This window comes from Lissotriton vulgaris, chromosome 5, assembly GCF_964263255.1.
Source record: "Lissotriton vulgaris chromosome 5, aLisVul1.2, whole genome shotgun sequence".
In the NCBI taxonomy this organism is placed as follows: Eukaryota; Metazoa; Chordata; class Amphibia; order Caudata; family Salamandridae; genus Lissotriton; species Lissotriton vulgaris.
This window is the reverse complement of record NC_141693.1, coordinates 665,544,040-665,569,640: the sequence shown is the minus strand read 5'-3', so window position 1 is coordinate 665,569,640 and position 25,601 is coordinate 665,544,040. Positions and strand designations below refer to the sequence as shown.

At 46.4% G+C, this 25,601-nt stretch overlaps 1 protein-coding gene across 8 annotated transcripts in view; it reads left to right on the top strand.

The window, feature by feature from the left end:
- Nucleotides 1-25,601, top strand: part of DLG5 (discs large MAGUK scaffold protein 5) — a 1,254,082-nt gene that overhangs the window by 818,951 nt on the left and 409,530 nt on the right. For all 8 annotated transcript variants that reach the window (XM_086922111.1, XM_086922103.1, XM_086922109.1 and 5 more), the window contains one exon: nucleotides 10,606-10,770. In XM_086922111.1, the coding sequence (XP_086778237.1) occupies nucleotides 10,606-10,770 (165 nt within the window). The remainder of the gene's footprint in view (nucleotides 1-10,605; nucleotides 10,771-25,601) is intronic.

Genomic DNA, 25,601 nt, shown 5'->3' with positions numbered 1-25,601 from the left:
CCTCCTTAATGTTGTTGTAAAACTGTCTGTATACCTCACTGGGTATTCTATCAGGGCCAGCAGCCTTTCCAGCAGAAAGGCTCTTAACCGCTTTCTCCAGTTCCTCCTCCGTAATAGGTTCTTCCAGCGCCTGTGCCGCTATTGGATCTAATCTTTTCAGCCCCTCTTCCACTTCTTCTAGCCAATCTAATCCCTCATCATCCACCCCTGTTTGCTGGGCGTATAGCTCTGTATATAATTGCTGAAAGATCTTAAGGATTTCTTGCGGGTCAGAATGTACCACCCCACAGCGTCTATCATTTTCAAGATGTTCCTGGCCGACTCCTTCATTTGCAATTGTACTGCCAGCCTTCTTCCAACTGTTTCACCATATTCGTGCTTTTCCATCCTAGATGTTAAAAACCTCCTCGCATTCTCAACACGCCAGAATCCTAATAGTTTCGCTCTGTCTTTCGCAACCTTTTCCTCTAATTTCCTCAAATTCGTCCCACCCCTCGACACCCCTTCCGTCAGCAATAATTCAGACTGTATTAAATACTGATATAACACTTCCAGCTCCTCCTTAGCCTTCTTTTGATGCTGGAACGAAAAACTCATACACTCCCCACGCAAACAGGCTTTAAAAGTGTCCTAAATTATAGCAGGCGTGGCCGAACCCTTATTTTCCTGAAAAAAAAGCTGTATCCACCTTACCATATGAGCTGAGAAATCACTATTTGCCACTAACTTCCTATCAAATGTAAAGTTGAAACTTTTAGGTCTAGTTAAAGCCCCACATAGCTCCAGTACTATAGGAAAATGGTCCGATGTGATCCTGGGATAAACAGTGATAGTCGCTCCATCCACTACTGAGGTGGGGGTAAAAAAATAATCCAGCCTGACCAGTTTCTTATGGGGGTAAGAGTAAAATGTGTAGCCATTATCTTGTGGTCTCTTATAACCCCAGACATCAACTAGCCCTTGGTCTTCCACTAAGTTATGCAGCGCTTTATACACTTTTGGCTTACGTCCTATATATTTAGCAAACCCATCACTCAGTGAGCTATTTGTCAAATTGATATTAATATCCCCACAAACCACTACTGGCTGAGGCCAAGTTGACAGTTCCAAATTTACCTCATTTAGGACTTCAGGCTCATCTAGATTTGATCCGTATATAGTACATATTGTCAGACTTTTACCTCCTACTCGGCATTCTGCAATTGACCACCTTCCTTTCTTATCACTTAAAGTCCTACCCGGGATAACATTATTACCCTTAGAGAGAATGGCCACTTCCCATATCATACTAGTTTGTCTAGTTGCAATTACTAAAGAAAATCCTAATTCTTTCAACAGCTCTCTTTTTGCCCATGGTATATGTGTTTCTTGTGGAGAAGTGTAGCTCAATGGTTAGAGGAGGCAGACCATGAAGCAGAGGTCAGACCTGGGACCAGGGTTCAATTCCCGACGCGGCAGGGTCTTGAGCCCAAAAATGTCCACAGACTCGATAATTCTCGCTTCGTGCCTGCTCGAATCACGGGTTCACACTCTGCAACTCCGGGCAATAGTTTGCTTAATCTCCATTATGGCCCCCCGCGGCGGGATGCCTGGCTTTCACCTTGGGGGTGCCCAGTATGGGTTATCTCACAGGGAAAAACCAGGATGGGTTCCCAAAGCAAGCGCTTAGAGACCGTTGGTGATAATGCGCTATATAAATATAAATTACATTACATTACATTATAAATTACATTGAAGACAAAGTAATTGTGTTGAAATATATCTCAGCTCAGCTGCAACTTTTTGTCTCTTTATAACATTATTTAACCCAGATACATTCATTGAGCAAATTTTTAATCCTTTAGGTGTCATTTAAAAAAAAAAAAAAAATACATAGACATATATGTAGTCAGACGCCCCCAGACATCTTTTCCCTTACCTCCAAAGATACTTTCTGATAAAAACAATTTTTAGCTGTTTGCTGTGTACAAGAACTTGTTTTACCCCCTTTTTCCCCAACACCCCCCTCGTGCAACCCCTCAAACCCCCCGCCCCCTCCCCTTTCACACATCCCGCCCCACCCTTCTCCCCCATCCCTTAATAGAGGCTTTAGGACTTATGGTCCTGGTGATGCGAGCCTGCCCCCAACCACCTGCCTTCGCCCGCTGGGCATGCGTGTCTTATCATAACAAATACAACAAGGTAAAGTAATATACTGCCAATCCGGAAGAAGCGATAGAGACAGAAAAAAAAAAGCCAAAGACTCAAAAGTTTAGTGTCCAACTAGGCCTACTGATTGTATATAACATGTATCTTAATCAAAAACCAATTACATTGTGCCCAAAAATTCCTTTGCGGCTGCAGCCGTCATGAAGTAACGAGTGCGTTCCTTATATAGGACTTTCATTTTGGCTGGAAACAATAAGTAAGCCTGAGCCTCTTTAGCTTGGAAATCTGATTTTAATTGGCGGAACTGCCATCTCATATCAACTGATTGCTTGCAGAGATCAGGGCGAACAAAATATTGACACTATAGGCCACTTCGCTTTCTGTCTGGACGTGCTTTAGTAAATATCTCCTCACGGGCCTGAAAATTGTTAAATGCCACTAAGATAGCCCTCGGTTTCTGATCCCGTTGATTTGTTCTAATATTAAACGGAAACCGATGAGCCCGCTCAACCTCCCAATCCCAATCCCACTTGGTAGACTCAGGGAATGACTTTTTTAACAAATTGATTATGAACCCCCGAGAATCGGAGCCCTCCTTGCCCTCCGGAATCTGCAATAATCTTAGGTTATTTCGGCGTGACCGATTTTCTAGGTCCACCAATTTCCAATCAATGTCGTCTTTATTGGCCAGTTGTTGCTCTAAAACTTTCTTCTGTTGTACAAGTTCATCCTCGAGCGTAGAAATACGTGCCTCGGCTTCATTAGCTCGTTCCACAAACTCAGAGTGTGACCTAACAAGGCGTCTGACTGAGTTCTGTAATTTCCTACAAGAATTTTGCACTCTTACGCTATCTTCTCGATTTTCAGCACTGTGCAGCATCATAGTCTTGTATATCAGACTCAGTGATATTTCCTCTGGTATCTCCTCTCCCGCAATGGGAACGTCTAGAATGTCTCCTTCGCTTTCATTTTCTCCACCCTTTTCCCCTCCATTTTTATTTAGCTGCAATCTCCGTACTGTTTTAACTGTTCGTAAGTCTGAACCCCGAGCTTCAGATTCAAAGTCAAAACTGCTATGTATACCCCCTTCTTCCATGCTCATATATGTAGCGTACTGCTGAGCAAGGTCTTCGGTAGAGGACAAAGATTGCTCCGATATTGAGTAAAAGTCTGCAGAGTCTGATTCTATGGCATTAGGGGCCAGTGACTCATTTGAGGTCGCCCCTTTCCCCCTCTCACACCTACGTCTTTCCAAATCGCCATCTAGTCCCTGGGTGACCGTTATTCTCGGAGATATAACATGTTCTGACAGTTACAGCCCCTATCTCTTGCAAAATCTCCTCGTTTATTGAATTGGTTTTACTCAGTACAGTCCCTGGCCCGTGGTGTATAGGAAGTCCAGGTACATTCTCCATCCCATTCACTGTCACTTGTACCTGTGATTGTATTATTTCCCCAACTGTTTCTGATCTAGTTTCTATTACACTGCCTTCAGACCTCTCCGCCCCTGCAGTGTCCTCAACCTGTACCTGGGCTGGCTCGTCAGGCACAGTTGCCTTCTGTCGCAGCAGCAGGGGACGATCCTCCACCCTAACCTGTCTAATCTCCACTTACATGCGTGAAGGTTGAGCGGCGGCAGTTGAGGCCATTTGACTTGCCTCCTGAAGTCTGTAATGTGATTCTGGCAGCCAGGCGTCCCTCCACAAAATCGGTATACGCCTTCAGGTGGAACAAATTTGTGGCATGGTGCACAGCAAAGGCTGTGGATCCCCTTTCTGCCCCTCTTTCAGAGGTTCTCCTCTTTCTTCTTTCTTCTTGATGGCTCTGCTCTGGGCACTATCAAGGGCTACCTCTCTGCCATTTCCGCCTTCTCAAGGCTCCCTGATCAGCCCTCTTTGTTCAAGTGCCCAGTTGTAAATAGGTTTTTGAAGGGCATCACTCATATGTTTCCTCCTGTTCCTTTTGTGATGCCTCAGTGGGACTTAAACCTTGTTCTGACTTACCTGATGTGGGCTCCTTTCGAGCCACTGTCCTCTTCGTCTCCTTACTCTCAAGACTGCATTCCTGGTTGCCATCACCTCTGCCAGGAGGGTGAGTGAGCTCCAGGCTGTTTCCTCTAAACCTCCTTTCCTTTCTGTCCATCCGGACAAAGTTGTGTTGCGGACTCGACCCTCCTTTCTGCCCAAGGTAGTCACAGCCTTCATCGGGCAGTCCATCACCTTGCCCACCTTCTTTCCGCCTCCGCATCCCTCGAAAGAGGAAGAGAGGCTCCACCGTCTGGACCCCAAACGTGCGCTCTCATACTATCTGGACCGCACATGCCAGTTCCGAGTGGATGACCAACTCTTTGTTGGTTACGTGGGCGCTAAGAAGGGACGGGCGGTGCACAAGCGGACCATTTCTTGATGGGTCGTCTTGTGCATCAAGGCTTGTTATTCACTGGCGAAAAATGAGCCTCCTGTGGGGCTACGTGCTCCTTCCACTCAGGCCACAGCGGCTACTACTGCCCTGGGTCGGGGAATTCCCTTGCAGGACATCTGTCAGGCAGCTACATGGGCCTCGCTGCACACGTTCGCTATACACTACTGCCTGGACAGCCAAGTCCGGAGGGATGGCTTTTTCGGCCGTTCCGTTCTCCAGGACTTTCTGGTGTGATCATTGGTTCGCAGACCCACTACCGTGGTTGGTATTGCTGGGGTATCTATTCTAAGGTAAGGAATCTAACACTAACCTGTTTCTTTCAGATGCACAAGTTACTTACCTTTGGTAACGATATATCTGTAAGAAACAGTAGTTAGTGTTAGATTCCTTACCGCCCCACCCATCCTCCCCGTTCTGCGAACCGATATCTAGGGTTAAGGCCATCCCTTTGAGGGCCCTAGTTTCATGGCACCAGTGTTGGTTTTTATCATGGCTCTGCGTTTCTGGCGCGGAAAAGCGGTGTATAAGAACTGACGTAAGTGCGCGAGGGTGGAGTCTAAGTACTCTGGAGACGTCATCCCGGCGCCGGCGGACGCGGAGCCGCAGACGACGCCTACCGACGCGCAGGGGTCCTGCTACGCAAAAGTTTCCGGATCCAGTCTGACGCCTGGGGATATTCTAAGGTAAGGAATCTAACACAAACTACTGTTTCTTACATATATATCGTTACCAAAGGTAAGTAACTTGTGCCTCATTCCCTACCCTTGCACTGGACAGGGAATCCAAGAGTCTGAATACCTTAGACAAGAAAATGTTTTCTTCCGCCAGCGTGTCAATGCGGTCGGTGAACACTGCATGCCTTTTGGGTCAATACTTCCTCTCACTCTGGGACTCTGTTACGCAGGTGCTCCCTATGGTCTCGGAGGAGGCCGGAGCCATACTCTCCCGAGCTGTTGCTGACGGGAGGGATGCAGTGGATTGCATACGACCAACTCTGTTTAGGTACCTCGTCTGGTTGAGAGCAACTGGCTATCGAGGGGTTGTCCAAGCCTTGCTTATGGACATGCCCTTTGATGGGTCTTGTGTCTTTGGAGGCAAGGTGGACTCATCGCTAGAGCGCCTAAAGGACAGCAGAGCTACCTCCATGGCCCCTCGCTAACTCCAGTCTGCTTTTGGATCCTTTAGTGGCTAAATAAGGGGCTTCCATCCACACCTCCACCCGCCCAGCCACCATGGCAAACAAGCTTCCCAGCCCCTGCTTGGCTGAGGACGTGGCACCCACAGGTTTTGTGGGTCAGGTAGCCAGATTTCGGGCTAGTCCACTACTCCCCCGGCAGCTTCCAAGCCTCTTTAGTTGGCCCTACGAACATCATGGTCACCAGGTGGGAGGCAGGATAAGCCAGCACCAGCACCACTGGAGGACGATAACATCAGTCCTCTGGATTCTCCAGATTGCCCGAAAGGGCTACTCCCTTCCCTTTGTGTATAACCGTCCATTCTTGCTACCTACTTGCTACAGGCTGACGAAGGAACACATCTCCATATTCCGTTAGGAAGTGGCAGCTGTTTTGGCCAAGGGAGCCACAGAGAGGGTGCCGGCAACAGAAGTAGGTCATGGTTGCTATTCCCGCTACTATTTAGTGGCCGAAGAAGGATGAGGACGTTCGTCCTATCTTAGAACTATGCCTTCACAATTTCTTCCTGAAGAAGGAAAAATTCAAAGTTTACCCGCTCGCTCACGTCTTGTCTGACCTGGACTTGTAAAACTTGATGGTAGTGTTGAACTTGCAGGGCACAGACTTTAACATCCCTTACCTGCCTGCCCATAGACACTACCTGAGTTTCACAGCATGTCATGAATACTTTCAGTTTATTGTGCTCCCCTTTTTGCTTACCAGCCTCCTTCGGATGTTCACCAAGTTGATGGTGGTGGTTGCATCTCATATGCGGAGATCAGGGAATGCCAGTTTTTACCTTTCTCAATGGCTAGCTGTTGAACGCAAGCTTACCCCAGGCAATTGTCTCCCACCTCAAGACTACCGCGGACCTCTTGCACTCGCTGGAGTACACTATCAGTTTGCCTAAGTCACACCGGACCTCTTTCATTAGGGCTGTTCTGGACACAGTGTAGTTTCAGGCTTATCCTTCTGAACTGCGAGTACAGGAGGATATTCACTATTATACCGATGTTTCAGCCTCTATCCTGGATTTTGGTGAGACTGCCTCTAAAGCTGCTGGGTATCATGGTCACAAGCATGCTACTTATGACACATGCCCAGCTGGCATATGCAGGATCTGCAGTGGTACCTGCAGTTCCAGTGGGGGCAGCATCAGGGCAATCTCTCCTACATGGTCCAGATCTCAAAGGCCACTGCAAAAGATCTGCAGTGGTGGTTAGCAAACCACGATTGGGTCAGCAGCAGAACCCTCTCCCTTCCTCAACCAGATCCAACAGTAGTGACAGATGCATCACTCCTGAGCTGGGGCGACCATCTAGTAGAGGTGCAGGTCAGAGGCCTCTGGTCTCCAGTGGAATCCGGACTCTGCATCATCCTGTTGGAGCTCCAGTTGATCGGCTGGTATTGAAAGCCTTTCTGCCCTCCAACAAGAGATGGCTAGTGCAAGTGTTCATGGACAACAGCACAACCATATGGTACCGCAACAAACTGGGCACCTTGAGGACATAGACACTTTGTCAAGAGGCCCTACATATCTGGAAATGGCTTGAATGTCACAGCATTTCCCTCCTGGTTGAACACCTGGTGGGCTCTCTTAGTGCCAGGGCATATGAATTCCTCTGAAAATGCAGAGCCAATCACGAATGGCGACTCCATCCAGCTATGGTGGAAAGTCTCTTACAGCAGTGGGGAGAGATTTGTTTGCCGCCAGCGAGAACTCGCAATGTCAGCACGTCTGCATGCTGGAGTTTCCAAGGTGGCTCATGCTCGTAGACGCTTTTCATCTTGAGTGAAGTTCCCACTTCCTGTAGGCCTTTCCTACCCAGAGTTCTCAAGAAGATCAGGAATTACTTGGCCCAAGTCATCCTTAAGGCTCTCGAGCTCAGAGATTTTGGTATCCCAAGCTGTTGAGCATGGCCATCAGTTTTCCATCAGGCTGCCCCTTCAAGATAATCTTCTGTCTGTAGGGTTCTCCCCCGAAGCTTTCAGCGCTCTTCCTTCATGCATGGAGATTGAGTGGCAACAGTTGGCAGCTTTTGACCTTCAGCCCAAAGTCTGCAATGTAATCTTGTAAGCCTGGTGTCCATCCATTAAAACGGTGTACGCCGGCTATTGGAACATGTTTGTGGCACGGTGTACAGCCAAACAGGTTGACCTCTCATCTGCATCGTTTTCCAAAGTCCTTCGGTATATCCTTACCCTGGCCAACCAGGGCTTTGCATTAGGCCAGTTGAAGGGATTTTTGTCTGCCATTTCTGCCTTCCTGCGGCTGCCAGATCAGCCTTTCTACTTGAACCCCCTATTGTAAATAGGTTCCTTAAACGTTTGCAACACCTATTTTCTCCAGCACCCTCCGTTATGCCTCAATGGGACCTTAACTTGGCTCTTACCTTCCGCTTCATCCCTGCCCTAAGGCGTCTCACTATCAAGACTATTCAAAAAAATCACCTCTTTGTCTAGCCCCAACTGGTAGCTGACTATTGATCAATCAGAACATCAATGTAATTATTTAAAACATAAATATTCAACAACAGATAATTTTCAGACACAGGTTTGTCTTCTTTCCAATAATATTTTTTTTAATGTAAGCAAAATTAGAAAGGGTACATTGGAATACAACAAAACGCCATGAATAAGGATATATAAAAATGAAAACCTTCAAATCATAGGCATAAACATCTATTCCAAATTATAATAAAGAAGGAAATGCATCTGAGAACAACAGACTACTTTTCCTAAAAGGCAACCAATGCTGAGGAAATAGATATGTATGTTGACGGTTTAGTCTTTTGTGGCAGATTGGTCCGTCAGACCATCTTGAGGACGAAGAGTGGATTGTTATAGTAGTCCCTTTGATCTAGTCAGGCACTCAGTTTTGAACCAGAATAATCACGATTTAATTTAAAACCTTTTGGGTCACAGACACCAGAGGGGGGGGTGTATGCTGTCTACACCAAAAACGGAACGCGTTTGCAGCCACAACTAATCTATTTCAAGCTCAATTTCACAAAGCAGCGTGTCGTTTCCTATTCAGACTGAGACGATTGCCTTTCTGATTTAGTGTTGAAATATACAGGAACCTATTCATAGGGCCCCTCTGGTGTCTGCGACCCAAAGCGTTTTTAAATTAAACCCTTTCTAATTTTGTTTACATTAAAATTGTTTATTATTGAAAAGAAGACATACCTGTGTCTGAAAATTATCTGTTGTTGAATATTAATGTTTTAAATAATTACATTGATGTTCTGATTGATCAATAGTCAGCTACCAGTTGGGCCTAGACCAACAAGTGATTATTTTGAATAGATTTGACTGAGAATAATAATTGAAATCCCTTGCAGGCACCTTTACCTTTTGTTGTTTTGCCCAAACCTCCAAGGGTAGATTGGGTTCCCCACTTTCCTGTTACTCACTATCAAGACGGCATTTCTGATGGCAATTACATCTGCTCAAATTGTCAGTAAACTACAGGCACTGTCACCCCAGCCTCCATACATCTCTCCTTCCCAGGCAAACTTGCCCTTCGGACCGAGGCTCCTTGCTGAAGGTGCTAACCCCATTCCTTTTACGTTAATCCATCACCTTGCCTATTTTTATGCTTCACCTCATCCCACGGAGGAAGAGCAGAAACTCCACCGGCTTTACCCAAAAAAAGCAATGTTGTTCGACCTTGATTTAACAAAACCGTTATGGGTGGACGATCAACTCTTTGTGGGATATGTTGGGTCCAAAAAAAGGAAGGCTGTGCAGAAGCAAAACATCTCCCGATGAATGGTGATCTACATTAAGATCTGCAATACATTGGCCACGAAACAACTCCCAGAGGGTTTGTGTGCTCCTTCCACCAGAGCAAATGCTTCAGTCACTGTGTTAGCAGGCGGAGTTCCCGTTCTGAATATCTGCCAGCCAGCAACATGGGCCTCGCTGCACACGTTCACCAAATACTACTGGACAGTCAGGTCCGTCCGGATAAGCACTGTGCCCATTTAGTCCTTCAGGACTTACTAGGTTAAATCATGTTCACAGACCCACCTCCGGTACAGTATTACTTGGGTATCTTTTCTAATGCAAGGAATCGGTGACTAGAAGTCTTTATCAGATGAACAAGTTACTTACCTTTGGTAACGCCTTATCTGGTAGAGACTCTGTCTAGCTATAGATTCCTTAACGATTCGCCCAAACTCCTCACTCTGGGAGCAGATTTGAGTATTAAGGGCTATTCCCGTTTCAGGGCCCTTGTTTCACTCACCAGTAGTCAGTGTTCTTAGTGGCTATGTGCTTCTGGCGTGGAAAGTTGCACAAAGAAACTCAAATCAGTGTGCTGTGGTGGTGCCTCACCTCTCTTCTGGCACAGACGACTCCAATGACTCCATGCGGAGCCCAACAACTCTCCCTACTTGCATGCAGGGGTACTGCTCATTAAATGTTTCTGTATTCAGTCTGACGTCATGGATAATTCCAAGGTGAGAAATCTATGGCTAGCTAGAGTCTCTACCAGATAAGGCGTTACAGCGGTAAGTTACTTGTTTGTTGAAACAAGAATTAAATTGGATATATGCACTACTGATGATTTTGCGACTTTACATTCTTTTTTCTCCCATCTTTTCCCCTTCACTTTTTAATTTCACTAGTTTTATGATTGCTTGTCCACATGTGCATCAACTGCCTAATTGTTTTCAAGTACACTGAATTTCACTATTCCCACTTTAGGTTGTACATTTTCCCTTGACACTGGTTTTGCAACCTCTCATAGTCCTCTTTTTCATCTTCACAACATCAGTGTCTCACTTTTTCTGTTCTTTTCTTCTCTTCACTATTTTCCATAACGCTGTCCCTTTTTTATTTTAAAAAAAAATAGCTCTCGTCTAGAATCTGTCACCAGTCAATCCACTCCTCAAGGCAGCGGTGCAGCAACCCCTGAAAATCATTCTGTCATTGACACAGTAAGTGAGCAAGATGAAGGAACAATGACCCCTCCATCCAAACAAACTACCCCAACCACCAGTCCTCGCAGCTCAGTGAGGTAAGCCAATCTTTTACGGCAGGCGGTGTGACTTAAGACACTACCAGAATTCATAGGGCATATTAGAGTGTCCCTTTGTGAGCTTTGTTTTACTTGTGTTTGACTTCATTTTACTAAAGAACCAAATACTTTAAAATGCCCAAGCAATACATTCCCATATTCCTGGATTTTTGAAAGCCTTTTTTAAGGCAATACTATTCAATTTAGCTTAAAACTATTCACCCATGGTATGCTTAATGGCCAAAATGTTTGTTGTATGTGAATTGGCAAGGGGTATGGTGTCTGTGTGTTTGTGTCTTAAAGAAATGGAATCATTCTGCTTTGGCGGGCCTTTTGCTTTACTGTTCATGGTACAGCTTCACTCATCAAGTTGTATCTCTTTTTAACTACTTTAACGATTTTAGCATTGAAGCTTATGTTGTGCTGGGATGCCTTAATGCCCCTAATGTGATACATTGGGATCAAATTAAATTTGTTTGTCTGTTTTGTAATTGACGTTGATGTGATTCCAATGCAACAACAGAAAACTACTGAATAGTTCTTGCATTCCGAAATTTGATTCTATTTACAGATTCAATCCATACATGTTTCTTTTGAACATTGATTTTTATTTATTTAATATGGACCTTAAAACGTTTATCGTCTCATTTATTTCCAAGTAACACCCGAGAAAATCATGTCAATAGAGTTTTGCCTGCTGAAAGTTCATTCACATAATTCGAATTAAATTCATCTGGTTCAACGTATAAGTGCTGGCATTTCACTTTTTAAAGTAGTGTCTAATGTTTCCAACTACCAAAACTCCATGTACAACAGTTACATGTGCAACATTTTTCTTTTCAAAGGCTCCTGCATGCTCCTTCTGTTAGCATATATACCAAGTGACATTTCCATTGAATGTCAGCAAGCATTCACCACCAAAGCTGCTGTTGGCAGAAGTTTTCTCAAGCAGTACCCTGATTTCTGAGGCAATTACACACATAACGAAACATGCATAAGCTGTCCTGCTGTGAAGACGCCGGTATGATTTACTCCTCGCGGGTGACTCCCGATTTACTCCCAGCGCCTGCTTTCTACGTGGTGACGACCGTAGCCAATACTGAACTCTCTGATAAATCTTCGGATTTCCAGTGCCCACCGTCCCCGGGCCTGTTTTCGATTCCCGCCATAACGCTAGTGGTAACAATCAAGATGAATTCATGTTCTTCACACGGAGGTTCTCTACAATGATAAATGATGATGAGCACCGAATAACTAGGTTGCTAGTCCCCATCCTGTCTTGATGAAGACCCCGCCGCAAGGACTCCACTAATTCCTGCAACATCTGTGGGTCGAAACGTCGACAACTGTCCTCTATTTTCCAGCCCCCCCATTTGAAACTGTTACATATAATGTACTACGTGGGGCATGTGGTTTTTTAAGTGATATATTTGGATTCATGACCGTCTGTACATTTCAATTGACTTATAAATGTGTCAGATTATTGTCTGATTTTATTGTCACCACTCCCTACCTGCACTATCCTCACTTTATCACTTCTCCCTTACTCCCAGGGGCACTATTCAACCTTTTCAAAATGAGCATTGTTGGATACTATATCCTGGTTTATTCTACATTGTGAATAAAACATTGTAGATTCATTAAGTGTATTACTATTATTATTTAACTTGTGGTAATTAGTCATTTCTCACTGGGACCCCTTCCCTCTCACTATTTCAAAATTGGCAATTTTTTTTATTATAGCCCAGTACTAGTTACAATGCATCTCAAGGAACTGTAGCCCAAATCACTTTTATTTGAACTTGAAAGTTTTATTCCAAAATAAGTCTTCTGAAATTACCTTGCTTTTTAGGGCTCGGCCTACGTCACCACTTCCTCAGAAGTGGGGCGGAGCTCCGAGCCGTCTTGTTACGGGGCTCAGAATAGTGAAGTGAAAATTCCTCACTGCGCAAGATTTTTCTGTAGTTTATTTTGGCATCTGCATGCTGATTGGTCCTCGCAGTGCTGTGGTTCTAGTAGCCTTCACGCAATAGGCCATATGGATTTCAGTTTGTGCACTTCCTGCATATTCTGTGCCGTTACGCGCAGGGGAGTGCAATAAATTGTCAATTACGAGCTGTCAGGGTGCCGCGGTAATTGAACCTAGTTGTTCGGGGCGCGTTCACCAGTCTGCAGTGAGTTTGGTGGGCGCGTGTTCGTCTGCATTCTTTCATGTGTAAGTGTTGGCCTTTGAAGAGCTGGCTTGGTCGTGCGCCGACAATGAGACACACAGTCTTCTTTACCCCACAAAGTATGTAAGTGCGTTTGTATTGGAGACAGTAACGTCCAGGTAGGAAACGGAATTCTTTTCACTGGCTTACGAACAGTCCCACATTTTGCTGCATTCTCCTCATCTCATCAAAGGGGCTCATGTCTTGTTCAGCAACAAAACCAAACCTCCGAGAGCAGGAATGTGTTTCTGCATGGAGGTTCCGAGAAGCCGGGTTGCAACAGTTGTGTTTGTGTGTCTAACCTTGGGCCTCATGACAAGTAGGTTGATTTTAGGTGCAGGGATACACAGGCACTGCTCACACACACAGACACTGTTGACACACATGGACACTGCTCACACACACAGGTACTTCTCACACACACAGGCACTTCTCACACACCCAGGCACTTCTCACACACAGGCACTTCTCACACACAGGCACTTCTCACACACAGGCACTTCTCACACACAGGCACTGCTCACACACAGACACTGCTCACACACACAGACACTGTTCACACACACAGACACCGTTCACACACACAGACACCGGCACTGCGCGCACACATAGGCACTGTTCACACACACAGGCAGTACATACACACACAGGCTGCTCACACACACCGGCACTGCGCGCACACATAGGCACTGTTCACACACACAGGCACTACATACACACACCGGCACTGCGCACACACACAGGTGCACTGATCACACACAGGCACTGATCACACACAGGCACTGATCAAACACAGGCACTGATCACACACAGGCACTGATCACACACAGACACTGCTCGCACACAGACAGTGCTCACACACACAGACACTGCTCACACACACACAGACACTGTTCACACACACACACACAGACACTGTTCACAGACACTGTTCACACACACAGACACTGTTCACACAGACACTGTTCACACACACAGGCACTGTTCACACACACATGCACTACATACACGCACAGGCTGCTCACACACCGGCAGTGCACGCACACATAGGCACTGGTCACAGTGACTGCAGTGTGTGAGTGTGCAGGGTAAACAGTGTGAGTGTGCAGGGTGAACAGTGTGAGTGTGCCCGGTGAACAGTGTGTAGTGAGTGCAGAGTGAGTGCGAGAGTTACTGTGAGTGCAGAGTGCGAGAGTGACAGCGAGTGCAGAGAGTGCAAGAGTGACAGTGGGTGCAGGATGAGTGCGAGAGTGACAGTGAGTGCAGAGTGAGTGTAGAGTGACAGTGAGTGTAGAGTGACTGTGAGTGCAGAGTGACTGCAGAGATAGTGTGTAAGGGTGCAGGGTGCACATTGTGTGAGTGTGCAGAATGAGTGTGCAGGATAAACAGTGTGTGACTATGCAGGGTGACATTGGGAGTGTGCGGGTGAGCAGTGTTTGAATGTGTAGGGGCAGTGTGTGAGTGTGCAGAAAACACCACACACACATACACCACACACACATACCACACACATACCACACACACACACCATACACACACCACACACACATACACTACACACACATAACACACACACAAACCACACACACCTCACTTTCTCAACAACACACACTCGTCACCACTCACCACCACACACTCACCACCACACACTTACCCCCGCAGACTCACCACCACACACTCACCCCCGCAGACTCACCACCACACACTCACCACTACACACAAAACAACACACTCCCAGCCGCCAATGAATGCTTTCCCCACGCACAAACACCAACAACCATCAATGTACGCTTTCACCAAAAACAAACACGACCATGCATCAGTGCTGCTAAACACCCACGCACACAACAAACAATGTCAGTGCAACTTTCACCAAACACACACACACACACACACCAACAGCTGACAGTGCACCAGCCACTCTTTCAATTGGCACAATCATCAACAGCTGTCAGTGCACCCTTTCACCAACCACACTCATTACCATCCAGCTCTGTACGCTTGACAGACACACTCAGTAACAGCTCTTACTGCACGCTACCACCAGTCATACACACCTCAAGCCACCACTACATGCTTCCACCAAACACACACACCAACAGCCATCACTGCACAATTCCTACAGGCACACACATCCACCACCCATCAATGCACACACCAATTGATAACGCACCCACCAATTAATATTGTACCTATCACACTATGCTGCACTTTACCTTTTAAATATAATGCATTAAAGTGCAGCATGCCACCATTGATAACATTCCAATCCAACACACACATCTCCAACACACACCACATGCTTCCACTCCGAAACACATGCCTAAAACACATTGCCATTTACAATGCCATTATCTCTAACTCAAACAAACCTGAGCCCTAATGCATTCCTAATGCTTGTTTTACTTGCAACTACCCAGAGCAATGACCACGCACCCAACACAGACGATTCTTTGTGACCATTTGAAGAGCCGCTGCCACCAACCTACCCTTACATATCCTGGAAACCACTGACTTAGCTGTTCATACCAACCACATTGATAGTCTCATTATCATTCAGGACAACATCAGTCACGTTTGTCAGTTCCATTGATAACCTCATATTCGACAACGAGGTGTAGAAACATTCCATTGTTGATGATAGCATTGTTGACAAAGTGAGCTCATTCTTAGGCCTGTCTCCTTGAGGATAATATCATTGAAGAGTTTCCCATCAAAAGGAACTCCAAATGTTCTCATCTGTACCTGCTTCTCTGATACAAATTCAAATAAACTTTATTCAGCTCATCACTTTGATAAACCCTAAAAGCACACATCTTTAAAACATTCCGTCATTATACAATTAATACAATGAAGTAGATCAAGACTTAATTCCTACTATGAGACTTAGAGACGCACGATGAAGAGGGAGAGCAGAATAGTGAAGGGTAGCCCCACCAGCGCAACCAGGACACATCGCAATCTTAAACACTCGACGCTCCTGACACATAGCTCTAGATGACTGACTGAGGCGACACGCGGAGGTGTTGGGACATGGGGGAGGGAGGGGGGTGAAGAGGCCCAGATAGGAGCATCAAGGATTGGAGAACTGAGTAACACAACCCCTAGTGGACACTTTAGAAGGAACTGTCAGGCTGTAGCACACAATAGCGCAAGCAGACGAGGGACCCTCCAGGTTGATAGCATGGAGGACGCTCCACTTGACGTTGAAGCAGGGGGGTTCCGGATGGGTGTAGACCCCCCGCCTCAGAGTCCATGCGCCATCAGGGGGAGCAGAGGGGAGACATAGATTGGTAGGTTGAGCTGAGGCGCTCCCAGTTGCTCATAATCGTATCATGTGGTTGCTCAAGGGGTGGGGATGTTGGGGGGAGGGGGGGGGTTGGGGCGGGATTTGTGCCTCTTTGGTAGGGGTTGTTCAGAAAAAGAAAAGCGGACTCATGATTTTCCTACTGGACGGCTGCGATTGTATATTGCTATAGGATTTTCTATTCCTCATAGTTACCGCCGCCCAGCCTCCGGGATGTGGGCATACAGGATGTGTGATGAGATCCTGGGAGAGGAGTGCGGTACAGCCGCCAAGTTTGGAAATGTAGAATGTGGAACATGTAACTTTTCTACTGTCTGCAATAAAAATATATTTAAAAAAAAAACTTAATTCTTACTTAGATAATACTCATCTTAAAATAAAAGGAAATATATTACTATATAAAATGCATGTAATAAAATAAAATCGATCCATTTTTATTAAAAGGTATCTATTTCCTTAAATAAAATATGAATTAAAAAAGTAGGAACAGTGAGGAAACGTCATGTGTTAAACTTACCAATTAATATTGTCTTCAGAGCCTGACAGTGCAAATTCCCATTTTTCAAATGGGATTTCCAGCTACAGTGCAGACATGTGTAGAGCAACATCAGTCATGATTCTTATACATTCTACTTCAATTTTGAAAGTCTAAAGTGCACAATGCTAAGGTAAATCAAGTACATATGTTAATATGTAAAACACTATCCATCTTCCTGCAGGCCTTTCCTGATTCTTAGTACGTTAAGTATTTTGCCAAAACATAACTGACCCTAATGTCATCTATGTCCATAAAAATTTATAAGCTTTTTGGTAATTGTGCTAGCCTTCATGCAGAAAAAGAGGCTTTAAGAACTTTATCTTACACTTGACATAGAATTGACAAAAAAGGTTTCTGATAGATACACAGCATTATCAGCCCACTTAGTATCTGTCGGGAAGGCCACCAATTGATGTGTTATACAGAAGTAATATCTTGTCACGGAAAATCTATGTTGGACATTTTCTACCCTACAGATATAGTTCTGTAAGCCTTGTTGACTGTGTTATGATATGTATATCCTCACTTTACTTTTTGACTCCTCCATAGGTTTAGATGCTTTCAAACACTTACCTGTCCTGTAGTATGGTTTAGGGCCTCCTTTTGCGTGCATGTTATGTTAGCATGGCTTATTAGAAGTTTAAACGCCATTTTACATTTTGCTGCTTTTGCACAGGACACTGCATAGTTAGCAAGTTAGCCTTCACAAAGGTCTACACATGAGAAAAGGTTTGTTTTTCGACATCTCTAGACATACATTGTGCCCCTAGTCTGCACAGTGAGTGTGCTGAGCCGTCAAGGTTATCATAGCATGTGAGCCTGTTTATTGACATGTCCGTGTAACACATTCTAGACACATTTTGGCAGCTGCGAGCCTAGTAAGATTCTGGCGCCTTTATCATAGCACACTTACCATGATTTCACACACTTGAAAGATTCCAGGGATGCAGAGAGCCTTGCTGATCAAGATGTAATTTACACTTACTCCAGTATTGGAGCTTTCATAGATTCACATGCCTGAATCATTCCCCGTCGTCGAGACGGGAGTCTCCAGTACATAAAAAAGCAATGCTTAGTAGTATAGCAAACTGAAAAGAGGCCTAGGCCCATTTCCCTTTTGCAACCGGTAACCCTTGTTATGTAAAAAGGACCAAACTTTTCCCTAAACCAATCAGAGCTCCTCACCCTCTAGAACCCTCCTGAGAGAACCTTCTGCTCCTCAGATTTTCTACTGCACGTTGTGCTAGGGAGTCACCTTTGAGCTCTGCTCAAACTCTTCAGTATATTCAATTGAAATAAGACCAGAGTGTTTTTCCTTCTCCAGATTTAATTATTTGGAATTCTTCAGACTATTTCTCCTTCTACCATGGCTGACAAGGAGAAAAAATGATTATTTAGACCTTGTGCCACCTGCTCTAAGAAAAGGCTTTATACAGACGACCCTCATAAGGACTGCATCTACTGCCTTTATCCAGACCATCAGGCAAAGTATTGCAAGGTATGTCGTACCTTTTCCAATAAAACTTTGAGGGACCTTGAAGGAAGGCTTCTACTCTGGCTCCAAAAGGTGAAAGCTAGGAAGGAGATCTTATCCAGTGACAGTGAAGAGGAGTCCTCTTCTTCCAGGAGATCTCAGTAAAGGAGCAGATCTCCTCAGTCTCATACCTCAGGGGAAAGAACTGAGAAGGCCCTTAAAAAGACCCCCCCAGGGTCTTCAGGGCGCAGTCCCTTAAAAATCTCCCTCAGACAAAGAGAAGGAGGGTCATGCTTCTGGGGTTAAACATACAAAGAAAATTCATTCGGGGCCCTCAAAATCTACCCCAAAGGTCAAGATTTTGGTCAAGAAGCCATCCTCACACCTTCTGAGTAGAAAGTGGCGAAGAAAATGTCGTCGTCGAAGAATCCTGAGGTAAAAGCTGTGTTCGAGGCATGTGGGCTGCTGAATTCATATCTGTGCATAGATCGCCGCCTAGTGTTGGGTCTGGATGATTGCACCTTGTTGTCCTGGAAGAGTCTTCGAAGTATCACGAGATAGGTGACTCCTCCCCTAGACTACATTGCGCATGGGCATCTTCTCCATCCTCAGATTGTTTTTTTCCAGCATTGGGTTTGGATGTTATTCCTATACTCTTACTTCGGAATCGAAACAAAACTTTCCTAAAGGCCAAAAGGCCTTCAATTTCGACGGTATTGTTCTCGCTCGGTACTTCTCGACTCGCTCAAGCTTTCCATCTTGAACCGGTCGTCGACGCGGGCCGTTGGGCCTTTTCGACGCCACGTGGGCCTGCTGTCGATGGAAAGGATTTACAAAAAGGGGGTGGTGATGAACAGAGTGTCTGAGTTAAACAGACCACTCTTACCCAGTCCAAAGATCAGGGCTTGATCCATCACCGTTATTTATCTCACTGCCCCATCCCAGCTCAGAACCTGGCTATATGCAAATCAGTCTGTCCCTGGCCCAGTGCATCATGGGAACAGAGCAGACTAAACTACCAAGCCAATTCTTCACCAGAAAGGAGACAAGCTACCGGGGACCGGTTTCTGGCATTTCAGCCTCCTTCGGCCCGGCTTGCTTGAATCCTGATGGAGCAGTGAGAAAGGGACTCATGTCTGAGTATACCCTGCCACACCTATAGTGGCCAAAAACGATTTACAAAAAGGGGGTGGTGATGAACAGAGTGTCTGAGTTAAACAGACCACTCTTACCCAGTCCAAAGATCAGGGCTTGATCCATCACCGTTATTTATCTCACTGCCCCATCCCAGCTCAGAACCTGGCTATATGCAAATCAGTCTGTCCCTGGCCCAGTGCATCATGGGAACAGAGCAGACTAAACTACCAAGCCAATTCTTCACCAGAAAGGAGACAAGCTACCGGGGACCGGTTTCTGGCATTTCAGCCTTCTTCGGCCCGGCTTGCTTGAATCCTGATGGAGCAGTGAGAAAGGGACTCATGTCTGAGTATACCCTGCCACACCTATAGTGGCCAAAAACGATTTACAAAAAGGGGGTGGTGATGAACAGAGTGTCTGAGTTAAACAGACCACTCTTACCCAGTCCAAAGATCAGGGCTTGATCCATCACCGTTATTTATCTCACTGCCCCATCCCAGCTCAGAACCTGGCTATATGCAAATCAGTCTGTCCCTGGCCCAGTGCATCATGGGAACAGAGCAGACTAAACTACCAAGCCAATTCTTCACCAGAAAGGAGACAAGCTACCGGGGACCGGTTTCTGGCATTTCAGCCTTCTTCGGCCCGGCTTGCTTGAATCCTGATGGAGCAGTGAGAAAGGGACTCATGTCTGAGTATACCCTGCCACACCTATAGTGGCCAAAAACGATTTACAAAAAGGGGGTGGTGATGAACAGAGTGTCTGAGTTAAACAGACCACTCTTACCCAGTCCAAAGATCAGGGCTTGATCCATCACTGTTATTTATCTCACTGCCCCATCCCAGCTCAGAACCTGGCTATATGCAAATCAGTCTGTCCCTGGCCCAGTGCATCATGGGAACAGAGCAGACTAAACTACCAAGCCAATTCTTCACCAGAAAGGAGACAAGCTACCGGGGACCGGTTTCTGGCATTTCAGCCTTCTTCGGCCCGGCTTGCTTGAATCCTGATGGAGCAGTGAGAAAGGGACTCATGTCTGAGTATACCCTGCCACACCTATAGTGGCCAAAAACGATTTTCAAAAAGGGGGTGGTGATGAACAGAGTGTCTGAGTTAAACAGACCACTCTTACCCAGTCCAAAGATCAGGGCTTGATCCATCACCGTTATTTATCTCACTGCCCCATCCCAGCTCAGAACCTGGCTATATGCAAATCAGTCTGTCCCTGGCCCAGTGCCCAGTGTCGATGGAAAGGAACCCGTTCAAAAGGTGCCGACAATGTCACTCCAAGTTCCCGCATACTGATAAACACTCAGTATGCAACAAGTGCCTATCACCAGACCATAAGGAAGAAACCTGCCCAGCCTGTGCCCAATTCCGTTTGAAAAAATCTATACGGATTCGACGGGCCGCTAGGCTAGAGATGCAGCGACAGGCACCAGAACCGGACAACATCTTCGATGATGACCAAGAACTTCCAGAAGCTCCAGATTCGGACCTAGAGATCGTCACCGTCGAGGACTACTCTGATGACGAGCTCCCACTGGGGCAAATCGTGAGTACACTGCCACCGACACCGATTACCCTGTTACCGAAGGCTCCGGTCAAGGCATCGCCAAAAGGCCTTAGCCAAGATCCGAAAAAACATTCGCCAGCCCCGCCGTCTGGCTCGCCTCCGAAACCGAAACCTAAGCCTTCAGAGACCCCAGGGCCAAGTAACGTGATCCCAAAGAAGGTTCCAGAACCCAAGAAGGTCATCGACCCGAAGGGCGTCGAACCGAAAAAGGCCGTACAGCCTAAAGGCGTCGACCCGAAGAAGGCCGTCGACCCAAAGAGCGTCAAACCAAAGAAGGCCGTCGAGTCAAAAGGCGCCGAACCTTAAAAGTCCGTTGAGCCAAAGAAGGCCACTGAGCCGAAGGCCGTCGACCCGAAGAAGGCCGTCGAGCCAAAAACTCCCGCTGTGCCAAAGGTCGCCGACCAAAGAAGGTCGCCGAACCAAAGAAGGTCGCCGACGTAAAGAGTGCCATATCGAAGCCTGTGATCCAGCCGGAGAAGGCTATCGAACCAAAGCCAAGTGCTCCAAAAAGACCGGTCGATCCCAAAAAAGCCATCGACTCAACAAAGGACAGTCAACTGAAAAAAACCTGTCGAACACAAGAAACGTGTCGAACCGAAAGACCCGGTCGACCCGAAATCACTTGTCGACCCAAAGAAAGGGTCCGAGCCGAAGAAAAGCAATAAGGCACCGAAAGTCGTCGAAACAGAAGGGGTTATCGACCCAAAGGAACCAAAAAAGTCAAAGAAACAACCAAGGACAGTGGAAGAAGAACTCTTCCATCCAGATCCATCAGACGACCAGGCAAAAATATATATTAATCCTGAGACTGGTAAAGTCACAATCCTGCACAGGAAGAAGAGACCACTGGACACTGACTCTCATTCCCCTATTCCTCTAAAGAAGAAGGACTTTGGGACATCTCCCTCTAGACCCTCAATTCCTTTCTATCCCACTATTCCTACTACCCCTTTTGCTCCTTACTCTCCTTCTCACTATGGGGACAATGAGGGAAACACATGGGAGGATCCTCAGCATGATTATGATTTTCCAGAAGATCCTAACCCCCAAGAGGAACCATGGGGGGAGCAAACTGACCCATATGACACCCATCCCGTCCCTGACGTCTCCTCATACCCAACAAAGCCGTCACCTACTGACGACACCATAGTCTTCAACCAACTAATAGATAGGGCAGCGCAGTATCACAACGTAGACATGCACAATGATCCTATAGAAGAAGACTTCTTATTTGACACTTTCCCTACTTCAGAAAAAAATGTCAGAACGCTTCCTATGCTAAAGGGAGTGTTAAAACACGCGCCTGATATAGTTAAAGATACAGCCAGGGCACGTGTAATCAATCCTAGGATTGAAAAGAAATATAAAGCAGCCCCTACAGACCCTACCCACATCAGAGGTCAGACTCACTGATAGTGGCTAATGCACGCAAAAGGGCCAACTCACAGACAACAGGGGAGACTCCTCCTCCTGATAAAGAGTCAAAAATACTAGAGGCCTCAGGTAAAAGGGTAGCATCACAGGCCTCCAATTCATGGAGAATTGCCAATACACAAGCTCTGCTAGCTCGTTACGACAGGGCACACTATGATCAGCTTGAAAGCTTAATGCAACACCTCCCTGAGCCTTTTAACGCCCAAGCTAATGACCTCATACAGGAGGGAAAATTCATTACAAATGCCTCCATCAAATGTGCGCTTGACGCAGCCGACACCGCAGCCAGATCTATTAACACTAACGTTTTACTACGACGACATGTATGGCTGCGTATTTCCGACTTTAAGAATGAGGTGCTGTCCACCATTCTTAACCAGCCAGTCAATCAAGACTACCTTTTTGGCCCTGCAGTCAACACCATTCTAGACAAAATGAAGAAAGACACAGAAACTGCAAAATCAACGTGTGCATTGCAGTTTGAGCAACACAGAGGCTCCTTTTGGCGCTCCTCATACAGAGCAGCTACGCGAGGCAATACCTCACAGACCTCCTCTTACTACAAAGGCAACACCCAAGGTTCCTTTAACAAAAATTCCAAAAGAGGTGGTTATTGGGGCAACAATAACAAAGGAAGAGAACGTGGAGGCAATAACACCAGAGCCTCCACTGCCACAAACCAGTGACTTCATCACGCTACCTCCAGACCACCTAACACCAGTCGGAGGCAGACTCCAACAGTTTCTACCTGTCTGGAACGCAATTACCAAGGACAGGTGGGTGAGACAAATTATCCAGTATGGTTATTGCCTAGCACTCACTTCAACACCACCAAACATACCACCCAGACACCGTCCTATGTCCAAAGAACACATCACCCTGCTACAACAAGAGGTGAAATGCATGTTGGAAAAGGGGGCCATAGAGCCAGTCCCTTTCCAGCACCAAGGGACAGGAGTATACTCCCTATACTTCCTTATTTCCAAGAAGGACGGCTCCCTCAGACCAATACTAGACCTCAGACCCCTAAATCAATACATACTGTCGGAGCACTTCCATATGATCACACTACAGCAAGTGCTCCCGTTGCTACAGCAAGGAGACTTCCTAGCAACATTGGACCTCAAGGACTCGTATTTTCACATACCCATCCATCCAGCTCACAGAAAATATCTCAGGTTCACAATAGAAGGTCAACGCTACCAATTCAAGGTTCTCCCCTTCGGGGTGACCACTGCTCCAAGAGTGTTCACAAAATGCTTAGCGTCAGTAGCTGCACATCTCAGGAGGCAACACATCCATGTGTTCCCGTACCTAGACGATTGGCTCATACAAGCAAAATCGTACAAACAGTGTGCAAGAGACACATCTCAAACACTTCAGCTGCTTCACAGTCTTGGGTTTTCAATAAACTACCCGAAATCGCATCTACAACCGTCCCACACACAACAATATCTGGGAGCTACTATAGATACCTCAGTGGCAAAGGCATACCCAAACTCTGCAAGGATAGCCAGCATGCAGATGCTCATTCGTAAATTTCTGCCACAACACTCTCTTCCAGCTCGAGTCTTCATGCAGCTCATAGGCATGATGGCCTCCTGCATATTCATTGTCCCCCATGCCAGACTCCAAATGCGTCCATTGCAAGAATGCCTAGCACGGCAGTGGAACCAAGCTCAAGGACAACTAAAAGACCTAGTGTTGGTAGACAATCGCGCTCACAACTCTCTGCAGTGGTGGAACCCACAAAACCTTCCAAGGGGCGACTGTTCCAAGAGCCGGTTCCACAACTAGTACTAACAGCGGACGCCTCACTGACAGGCTGGGGAGCCCACCTCCTTCACTACACAGTACAAGGGCTCTGGACAATCAAACAAAGGAAACTGCATATCAACCAACTAGAGTTGCTAGCAATATTCCTAGCCCTAAAAGCATTCCAAAAATGATTGTACAGCAAGACTGTGTTGATCCGGAGGGACAACATGACAGCAATGTACTATATCCAGAAACCGGGAGTAACACACTCTCCACAACTGTCCCACTTGGCACAGAGCATATGGAAGTGGGCAATTCCAAAAGATATCTTTCTCCTGGCAGAACACCTCTCATGGAAAGGCAATCAAATAGCAGATCTGCTCAGCAGGCACAGCCAACAACCACACGAATGGGAGATTCACCCCCAAGTTCTCCAACCATTCTTCAGAAAGTGGGGGCACCCAGAGATAGACCTGTTTGCCACAAACGAAAACTCAAAATGCCAGTACTTTGCTGCCAGGTTCCCACATCCGTTGTCACAAGGCAATGCGATATGGATGAACTGGTCAGGCAGATTTGCGTACGCTTTTCCCCCAGCACCACTGATTCCGCTGGTGGCACGCAAACTGCACCAACAATCACTCACACTAATCCTAGTTGCTCCCACATGGGCGAGACAACTGTGGTACACAACGTTCCTGGAACTTTCAGTGAAGTAGTGTGGCTCACTTGTTAGAGGCGACAGACCCATGAGCAGAGGACGGCCTGGGACCAGGGTTCGATTCCCGGCGCGGCAGGTTTCTGGACCAGGGTCAGCGGACTCGATAATTCTCTCGCCTTGGTGCCCACTCTGATCAGCGACCACACTCGGCAACTCTGGGCATTAGCTTGCCTCATCTTCACTAAGGGCCCCACCAGACCGCCGGGGATGCCTGGTCTCACCCTGGAGATACCCATTAAGGGACCATCTCTCAGGGAAGCCAGGAAGGGTTTCGCAGCGGTCGAAGCGCCTTGGGACCCTACGGGTAAGTAGTGCGCTATATATATAAATGCCTGTACATCAGTAGTTCCTCATCAAAGACTGTGCCTTGCACCTCATCTTCTAACTCAGAACCATGGAGAAATCAGACACCCAGATCCCAATCAAATGAACCCAGCGATCTGGCCCCTGAAGTCTTAGAGTTTGGATACCTTAACTTGCCCCCAGATTGCATGAACATCATTGGGGAGGCAAGAAGACCAACCACACGAGCGTGCTATGCAGCTAAATGGAAGAGCTTTGTTGTTTACTGCAACAATAATCAAATCAACCCCTTAGACCCTTCAATACAAAACATTGTATGTTACCTTCTGCATCTACAAAGATGTAACTTAGCATTCTCTTCAATACGACTAC